A 10,186-nucleotide genomic window follows, 5' to 3' on the forward strand; every position below is an offset into this window, starting at 1 on the left:
CCTGGTTCCTAGAGTGGAGGGCACCGCGTAAGGCTGGCTTCACAGAGCAACGATCATTTCCCGCTCTCGGCGGTGGAAGGATAACAGGTCGGTGCCACTTGGATCCATCATGGCCCGCTAGGCAGTCCCGATTGAACCAACACGTTTTTTTCATGCTATTTCAACTTTTCGTTATTTTTAATTCTTTTAGGGCCTCCTGGTGCCGGCCAATATCTTATAATGGGTTTTTTATTTTTTTTTTATAACAAATGATATTATTTACACTAAAGAGATTGTGTTAAGCCTCATAATGATCTAGCAATAACTTGGTTAAAATTCGCCTATGATGATAATCGAATATAAGAGATCTCACTTACAAGTGAAGACATATCATTAGATTGTAGTACTAAGTGACAATGTTTTTTTTCTTTTTTTTTTTCCCAAATGAAATTTCAAACTCTGAGTGCATAGTGATATGCATATGTGGTTAAAAATAAGAAAATTTAATTTTAAACTTTGTAACTTACACGCAAAAAAGGGATTAAGAATATCCTTAGAGACTTTGTTCCGGCTTAAGTGGCTTGGCACAATTTCAACTTCGTCCAATGGTAGCGCGGAATTTGTATCAAAGATTACCATTTATCTTATTTTTGTTTGACGGAAAAACTTAAAACATATTGTCTTGTGTTGGCTTGCGGACTTGAATTCAATCTTTCGTGCATCAACTATTTGACGAAAATGTAGATGAATACGAATTTATAGAGTACATTCTATATTTTGACAAAACGGTAATTTAAACTACTCTAATCTATGGAGGAATTAGGTCAGTGTACTAGATCATATATGATCATGTCTATCCCAAGTTGTTCCAAACTTTGGACATTGAAATCCCTTGCTTTTGTGTGCACAATGAGGAAGGGAGGCCTGGAGAAAACAGTAGGATTGGAAACGCAAACTTGATCTGGAAACCAAAAGAGATTGCTGCAATCTTTCATATGAGGATGAGGATCTCCAAAGCATAATTGTATCGGTAGCTCCGGAAATCACTAAAGGATAGATTTTAATCAAATGGTCAAAAGTTGTATAACTACTACTTTTAAATTTGTTGAATTCCAACCTATCTAAGTTGTCATCAATTGTCGAGACTAGATGACAGATGTTGGTTAGATCAGTTAGTTAAGCCAGTGGCACTCAAGTTCGAATTAGATCGGTTAGTTAAGCCAGTGTGCTCACTGCACTCAAGTTCGATTTCTTTTTCTCATAAATTAGAGTTGTTTAAAATATCATTATGTTAATTAAAAAAGAAAGTTTGACAGTATGCTGTAATTAGCGGGTTTGGTCACTTCTATCATGTTCATACACAGTGCCTAGTTTGGCTTGGATTTTCTCTTCTATATACATGAAGTAAAAAAAATCAACTAGTTCTTAGCCTAAGGTACATTGATCCCTTCTAAACGTTGAAGTCTCAGGTTCAAATTTTCCATGCTTCCATTGATGAAAAAAGGGTACCAAAAATAGTTCACAATTAAATGATTTATAAAAAAATTTGCGTTCACAAGACTGATTGTTGGTACATTTCAGAGTCACTATCACCTTCTAACGTCGGCATTTGCAAAAGCAAATTTAAATTAGTAAAGTGCTTCTGACATGTTTTTTTTCTTTCTTTTAAAAAGCAGGAATTAACTTGGCTGCTAAATTGTTAACTTGGCTGCTGAACAATTCAACAGCCAGCTTATACTCAATTTCATGTAAACACGTATTTAAGTTTTGATTTTTTTAATTAAAATTTGAACACGTGTTCACATAAAATTAGGTATAAGCAAGAGTAGCTGCTAATTGTTGAGCAGCCAAGTCTTGTTCTAAAAAGCAGCATTCACATTACTTTCGTGTTTCGTCCAAAAAAACTTTACTTTCATGTGATGTTTTTTACTTTATGTCATGAGACTTCGTAATTAGCTCATATTTTCCGAGGTAGTTAATACCCTTTTCTGAAAGAACCCCATGACAGCTTTAAAAGGCTGAGAGGAATAAGGACTCATATGCAACCCCTGGGCATGCCAATGACACTTTTGACATCCTGAGAGATGCATGCAAGTATCCTTACTCTAGAAGATGTTGAACTGTTTGACTTGATTTTTCAACCTGCGAATGATTCTTACTCCATCGCAGAACAGTTTTTTAGCAGTTGAACATTTTTAAATCTAGAGAGAGAGAGAGAGAGAGAGAGAGAGAGAGAGAGCGAGGAGCTCCAATGCCTTTATATATAGCCATGCCCAAAACGAATGTATATGTTTTCTAACTTAGTTGTGAACATGAGGCTCTTAGTCATGTCAATAGTGTTAAGCTTATTCTGCAGAGACGTAAGGCTAGTCTCTGGTGATATCGGCACTGCAACTTCCTACGGTCCTCCTTACATACGTGAGCAAACAACATATTAATTCAACGCAATGAAGATAAAGATATCCAATATGTTATGTCATCAAAGATTGTGAATTAGAACTACATACACATTTATTTATGATTTTGATTAACAATTTGACAACGTAACATGTCTGATACTTTGCTAAAAACATATAGTTTAGGTTATATATGCTCTATTTCTTAACTGGTCTATTATGAATGACAATTCATTTTTCTTAATGCCATTGTAATTGTTGTGCAGCTACAAAGTGCTTTGGGAGTAGGCAAGACCAATTCCCTCCGGGGAACCTGTTTGTGGCGGTGAGTGAAGGATTGTGGGACAATGGTGCTGCGTGTGGAAGGCGATATAGACTGAGGTGCCTGAGTGGACGTAATAAACCCTGCAAGGGTGGTGCTACGGTGGACGTGAAGGTGGTTGATCTTTGCAAAAAATCACCTTGCCCTTCTACAGTAGCAATGTCAACTGATGCTTTTGCAGCGATCTCACACTCTCCTTCTACACGAATCAACGTCGAATATGTCCAGTAAATATCTCTACAAACTTTACACTCTCTTATAGTTCTACTATTCATTTTCCTTATATATACATACATATATATACACACACACATACACTAATATTTATGTCGATGGTTTGATCTTCAGGATATGAAATCACCTGAACCAGATATATGATGACCACGTACAGCTGAGGATATTATCAATTATACTGGCTTTGTAGTTCATCTTGAACTCAAGTTTATAATGATAAGAGAAACATTGTAATATTAATTTGATACTACCTTTTCTTAGTTTGTCCATTAGTCTTCAATAAAATGATATGCAGAGTTATTATTATTATTTTTATTATTATTTTTTATCATACATCCACATCCCAATTAAAACAAAAATAACATTACTTATGTCACGTTTACTAATCATAATGGAAACCACGCTCCCGATTAGTTTTTGTACTATGCTTATAAATAGGAAAATGATAACAACACTTTTCGTACATATCCTTTTTTTTTCTTGGGGATGAGACTAGACTATACTTGAAGATGCAAAATCTAATACACGACATAGCCACGGATACTAGTAATACACCACATAATTAATGGAGATTGCTCTCTAGATCATCCAATTAATTTTGAATTGGATGATCTAGTTCTGTTCTACTCAATTATTTTGTAGCCCTTAAACGTGTTTCATTTAGCACCTAATCAACCGTACTTATCCATCTTGCCCATGACAGTCACTATGCAGTATTGACTTCCTTTCTTACATACAAGGTAGATGTCACGGTAATAATATTTCAAGTCAATTATGCATTATTATGTGTTATAACTTTTTTATATAAACAGTGTATGATTACTTAAGATACATCCAAAGTAACATCCATTGGAAGAAAGAAGGAAAAGGTTTGGCTAGTAGCTAAAGGCTTTACTTGGAAAGGGGCAACCCGGTCCTCTATTGCATCCCCTGTCGTATCTGTGTAAACAGTTCGTTGTTTCTGGATTGATTTGTTTTCTCCACTTTGAGCCATGAGCGGAATGTATCTATTTTAGCCACGAGTGGAATGTATCTATTTTAGCCACATGCACCTTATCGAAATGGAACCTCCACTGAGTCAAAAGACAAAACAGTGGTCCTAAACAAAACGGAATGTGCATGGTTTTGTAGGCTTGTAGCCCTTTTTCAACAAGCTAGGCGTCTTATTAGGAATTTAGGACTCAAACAACTGTATCATAATTGATGAGTGGGATGATGTGTGGTGTATTATCATGTCCACTACTGCAACTAAGAACTATCTGATCAATTTTACACATAGTTTTTTACATCTCTGCTTCTGGTATATGGCCACTAATTAATCAACTTTTGGATGCATGCTACATTTTCACGAATGCTTGAATTAATTATGTAATTTCACAAGACTCGGTCCTCTTACTAAATGTATTCGATAATACACAAAATTTTCTCACACGATCCCAACTTCCAAATATTCCTCATCATGCTTGTGTTGAGTCGGGCCAGCTCAAATGGTTGTACTTAAGATAGAAAGTAGTAAACTTTGTTTCCAATATCATCCAAGGAAAGAACCCCTATTCACTAGCAGTTCTAACCATAATTTAAATAAACAGCATTTTCTGCAAGTCGGCAATACTTAATTGCCTTTAATTTAAATAAGCAGTTCTAACCATATAAGTGGCTCCATATATACATTTAATTGCCTTACAGAAGCACTTCAGGTTCTCAATAGCAGTACTTTCTGCAAGTCGGCAATACTCGTCAATTGAGTATGCAGAGCACCCATTAGCTAGCACGCAAAAAGCAGATGTGAGCTTCTGATGAGGTGATAGACCTTGTCGGCTTACGGCATCTAGCCTCCTTGCAAAGTAATGGTCATGATTGACAACTGCGTTCAAGATGCTTTCAAAAAGCTCTCTCCTTATCCGAAACCGCCTCCGAAAATCATGAGCAGGAAATCTCGGACACTCGATGAAATAATCTTTCATCATTATGTCATGACACTCTTCTCTGTCACGCTGCACATATGAATGCCCCGTGACAGAACCACAATGGCTAGATTCGCCATGGTGCTCAGATTGCATAAACGAGTTGACAAGTTCAACTTCGGCGTTGAACAATTCTGCATCCTCAATCTCGATCCTTGCTTGGTATTGTGCCATCTGCATTGCCATGCTATGCCTTCTTCTATCACCCATTGATGAGATATTGAGGATTTTTAGGAAACAAAAACTCTTTGAAAGTTGAAAGATTGGTGAATATAGAGGATGTTTGAGGGTTGAAAGGTTGTGTGATCAACAAACATTGGACATATGTTTATATAAAGGATGATTGATGAAAGTTGAACGGTTGGTGAAAGTTGAAAGTTTGGTGTTGAACGGTTGGTGAATTGAAAGTTAGCCCAAGGTTGAAAGATTGGTGAAAGTTGAAGTCTTGCTTTGTGGAAAATTTAGTGATTTTTCAATATTTATCTGAATTTAAATTTTTTTAGATTAAAATGTTCATAAAATTAATTTACAATAGTCTACATATTTATTTATTTTTTAAAAAATTTAATTTAAGAAAAAAAATAGTCTAATTTCATTCTTTAATAATTCCGAACTAAAAGTTTAGGCTATAACGGTTGGAGTAGAAAAATTGTTTCTGGGCTACAAGCTAAATTTTTCGGGTTAAAATATTTGACTTTTAGCCCAACCATTGGAGATGGTCTAAAGGAAGATGAATTATTCTATTAAAAGAGGTGGGAGGATTGAGCTAGACCGCACAATAGGTCAACTACTAAGTATTGAACTCAACACATATAATACTTTATCGTCATTTGTGTGAGTCAAATATGAAACTTTTCTTTACTAGTAAAAAGAAAAATACCGTTAGATTGTAGTACTATTTAATAGTATCTATTCCTTATTTAGCCGCCAAACAATTAAATAATGGAGGCAAATCACGATTAAAGGCTTGAGATTAACTTCAAGTCATCAGATTCAGAGAATCATGATTTCACCAATTTAAAAGATAGAAAATGTGTTTATCGACTTCAAAAGTAAGTGGCATGGTGGTTATCTCGCGAGGATCAATAATCTCATGCTATCCAAAACAATAATTTATTTATTTTATTATTTTCTTATAGACTGCGAGGTCAAAGAGTCAAAGATGATACCAACTGAAAGAGTAGCAACCAAAATTTCTTTTTCGCATCTACTTTACGTACACCTCATTCCTTATGCAAGCAAAACCATGTGATTCTGATCAATTTCCCTTCTGCTTTGGTTTCTTGTGCTAGAGTTTTCAAGGAATTTGTATTCACAAAATAGCGTGCTTGTTAGAGACTAACAAATATTTTATAATTAGTAACAACGTAATTTTTACAAAAACAATATATATTTTGACACTAATTTATAAAAAAGAGAATTCAAACTTAGTTGCAATGAATTTGTTATAAAAAAATAAAAAAAATAAAAAAAAACTTTGTTGCAATGAATTATTTTCAGAAGCTATGTCCTTGTTTCGCTAGTTTGTTTGTTTTGTTGAAGATTTGTAGCTATTTTTTGTTAAAACTGTGTTGTTATTGTTATTCCAAAAATGTCATTTATATTGCACCATTCACGTAGAAATCCATCGCCGTGCTTGAAATTGCAGATAATGAATGAAAAATCATAAAATGTACAGGAAGGAGCAACATTGGTACAACAATTCTACGGCTTAGTACGACGACTGCCGCTGTATGTTCCGTGAAGATATATTTTCAAATCCTTGGCGTTGTTTCTGGAAATAAGGATGAAGACTATGGACTCCCTCTAGACATACCGGTATCTGCATTTCAATCAAGCATGACACCTACACAGATAATTCATCCTCAGTGCACAGGAAGACCAAACCCTTACGAGTGGAAAAGAGAAAGCAATCGGAAACAAGTGTACTAGAGAAACAGGACACCACTTACTGCTGGACGGAAAGCAAACATCTCTTCTTGACCAGATAGCTGGGATATTATACCGGTTGGGGCACCTCCAGAACTCACATTACCTTCTGCTAAAACATCGCGGCGAAGTTTTGAACCTTCCGTCTCTGTTTCAAACTGTTATGATATGAATGATTTCCTTCCCATTTGGTAGCATGGTGATCGTTGACTATCAACGTTTTATTCTTTCCTTTTGTAAAAATATTTACTTAGCTGATTTGTAGGAATTACGGGATGTGATTGTATCCTTACAGTTTGTATAAGAACTCTAGCCTAGCTTGTATATTTCAATGAATCAATACATTCTATTTTTAAGATGGTACCAGAGAGTCCAAGATCCTAGGATTTTTTTTGTTTCCTTGGTTTCTCTTAGTTCCTTTTTCTTCGGTTTTTCTTGTGAGCAAAGTTGTCTTTTTTTGCCATGGGAGACTCCAAGTCGGTTGAGGTGTTGAACGATCCCTCAAGCCCTTTCTATATTCATCACTCTGATAATCCAGGGATGCATCTTGTTTCCACTCCACTTACTGGAAACAATTATAGCACATGGTCTCGTTCAATGCGTATTGCCCTTAGCGCAAAGAACAAATTTGGTTTTGTTGATGGGTCTGTGAAGAAGCTGTCAGACAACAAAGCAACTGAAGCTGCTCTTTGGCAGTGCTGTAATGACATGGGTCTCATGTGGATTTTAAATTCTGTGAGTTCTGGGTTATCAAACAGTGTGGTTTGTGCAGAAACTGCACATGCTGTTTAGGAGGACCTCAAGACTCGTTTTTCGCAAGACAACGTCCCGCAAATTTTTGAGATTCAGCGTGACATTGCACGCCTCACTCAAAATCAGATGTCTATGTCTGACTATTATTCCCAATTGAAGGGTTTATGGAATGAATTATCTTCTTACGGCAGCCATAAAAACTGCTCATGTGGTGCCATGGAAGACCGTAACGAGAAAGAGGAGCAGAATAAGGTTATGCAATTTTTAATGGGGCTTGATGATTCATATGCAACAATGAGAGGTCAGATTCTGCTTGTAAAGCCATTACCTTTAGTGCTCAAAGTTTTTTCAATGGTTAACCAAGAGGAGAAGCAACGTGGAATTGCAGCCATCCCACAACCAAGTGTGGAAGGAGCAGCCATGGCAGTTCAAGGTGGTCGAGGTAATCAACACAGTCGTGGTAGCCAAGGGAATCGCAAGCCGCTACATTGTGATTATTGTGACATGGACCATCACACCAGGGAGACTTGCTACCAGCTTCATGGATATCCCGAGGACCATCGTCTCTATAAAACAGGGGGAGCATTTGGTATGTCGCATTCACAAGTCTTTGTATGGATTAAAGCAGGCCTTTCGGCAGTGGTTTTTTAAGTTTTCTGAGGCTATTTGTGCAGCTGGGTATACACAGTCCAAAGCCGATTATTCCCTTTTTACAAGAAAAGTTGGCAAACCATTCACAGCTCTCCTTATTTATGTTGATGATATCTTGATCACTGGTAATGACATGACGGCTATTGGTTCTCTTAAATCTTTTTTGAATAAACGCTTCCGCATCAAAGATTTAGGAGCCCTTTAACATTTTTTAGGAATAGAGATTGCCCGTTCAAAAAAGGGGATCTTTATTTCTCAAAGAAAATATTTATTGGACATTTTGAAATATGTGGGTCTTTTGGGAGCACGATCAGCTAGCTTCCCTATGGAACAAAATTTGAAGCTACTTCCTGATGATGGAGATTTGCTTCACGATCCATCCATGTATCGAAGATTGATAGGACGTTTGATATATTTAACTATTACTAGACCCGATATTACTTTTGCAGTGAACACGTTGAGTCGTTTCATGCAACATCCTCACAAGCCTCACTATGATGCAGCTTTACGTGTTTTGAGATATTTGAATAACACTCCAAGTCAAGTTATTTTGTTTTCCTCACAAAGTTTGTTACGATTGTAGGCTTTTTGTGATGCCGATTGGGCAGGGTGTCCGGTGACTTGACATTCTACTACCAGATATTGTGTTTTCCTTGGAGATTCTTTAATTTCATGGAAAAGCAAAAAGCAGAAGACTGTCTCATTATCTTCTGCAGAAGCAGAGTACTGTTCAATGGCTGCTACCTGTTGTGAGCTCACTTGGTTACAAAGTCTTTTATGTGATTTACGTATTAAAGATATAGGCCCAGCTATTTTACACTGTGATAACCAAGCGGCTCTTCACATTGCCGCTAATCCTGTTTTTCATGAGCGGACACGCCATATAGAGATTGACTGTCATTTTGTTCGAGATAAAATTCAAGAAGGAAAGGTAGTCACCAAATTTGTTCCATCTTCAAGGCAAGTTGCAGACATATTCACGTAGCCTTTAGGAAAAGAACAGTTCCGTTTTTTGTTGAGCAAGTTAGCGATTTTTGACATTCACTCGCCAACTTGAGGGGGAGTGTTATGATATGAATGATTTCCTTCCCATTTGGTAGCATGGTGATCGTTGACTATCAACGTTTTATTCTTTCCTTTTGTAAAAATATTTACTTAGCTGATTTGTAGGAATTACAGGATGTGATTGTATCTTTACAGTTTGTATAAGAACTCTAGCCTAGCTTGTATATTTCAATGAATCAATACAGAAGATTATTCATACTGTCATTCTATTTTTAAGACAAGCTGGAAACTAAAAGCAACAATTGCACATGCTCTCAATATCATTTGTTTAAGAATTAGACCGAAATGTTACCAGCCATAACATTACTAAAAAATAACCTTTAACAGAAGTGAACACTCACCTCTCCAAATCAAAAGGAGCACCCTCTTCAGTTCCTTGAAATAATTCATCAATAGAAGATGCTGCCGAAAAAAATAGACGACAATGCAGCTGTGTTTCTCCTCCTACTCACTATCATTCGAACGGTCTGCTCCATTATCTCTATTACTTGATCAATCAGCAGTAAATGTCTCCTCTCCGTCTAGTCGTTTATCTTTTTGATCAACTCTCTCTGTATAGTCTTTCAAAGAGCAATCTGTATTGAGAGACTGAGTAATGTTTGTATGTACATGCGTACGTGCGATGATGAGTAAGATCCCTGTAATTTTTCCATGAAAGTGTGCTGTGATGTGTGCATTGTAAGAGTGATTGAACATTGAAGTAGTGAATTGAGTGCTTCTTCTGTTGCTTTCCTATTTTTTGTACTTGATTATCTCATACTCCCTATCCCTAACCTTGTGTGTGTTTCAACGAGGAATTCTTGACGTTGCATAGTAGAACTCATTAAAGCCCGATTCTCATCATCGAGGTCGATAAAAGAAATCAACGAAGCACAAACAGACAGAACTTTGAA

At 36.5% G+C, this 10,186-nt stretch overlaps 2 protein-coding genes across 2 annotated transcripts; one reads left to right on the forward strand and one right to left on the reverse strand.

Moving 5' to 3' along the window:
- The first annotated feature begins 2,015 nt into the window (after positions 1-2,015).
- On the forward strand, positions 2,016-3,240 carry LOC126602051 (EG45-like domain containing protein 2). The gene is made up of 3 exons (XM_050268864.1): positions 2,016-2,397; positions 2,642-2,924; positions 3,046-3,240. The coding sequence occupies exons 1-3, from the start codon at positions 2,262-2,264 to the stop codon at positions 3,050-3,052; spliced, it is 426 nt and encodes a 141-aa protein (XP_050124821.1). The 5' UTR covers positions 2,016-2,261; the 3' UTR covers positions 3,053-3,240.
- A 1,313-nt stretch (positions 3,241-4,553) lies between these two features.
- On the reverse strand, positions 4,554-5,105 carry LOC126602624 (uncharacterized). Its single transcript, XM_050269546.1, has one exon. It carries the CDS (start codon positions 5,103-5,105, stop codon positions 4,554-4,556), a length of 552 nt encoding a protein of 183 aa, XP_050125503.1.
- Between the last annotated feature and the right edge of the window lie 5,081 nt (positions 5,106-10,186).

This window comes from Malus sylvestris, chromosome 15 (genome assembly GCF_916048215.2).
Source record: "Malus sylvestris chromosome 15, drMalSylv7.2, whole genome shotgun sequence".
Taxonomy (NCBI): domain Eukaryota; kingdom Viridiplantae; phylum Streptophyta; class Magnoliopsida; order Rosales; family Rosaceae; genus Malus; species Malus sylvestris.

Excerpts from the sequence above, each read along its gene's own strand:
- LOC126602624 (XM_050269546.1), bottom strand. The coding sequence starts at position 5,105 with ATGGGTGATAGAAGAAGGCATAGCATGGCAATGCAGATGGCACAATAC.
- LOC126602051 (XM_050268864.1), top strand. The coding sequence starts at position 2,262 with ATGTATATGTTTTCTAACTTAGTTGTGAACATGAGGCTCTTAGTCATG. Across the intron at positions 2,398-2,641 it reads CTACGGTCCTCCTTACATAC|CTACAAAGTGCTTTGGGAGT; the intron begins GTGAGCAAACAA and ends ATTGTTGTGCAG.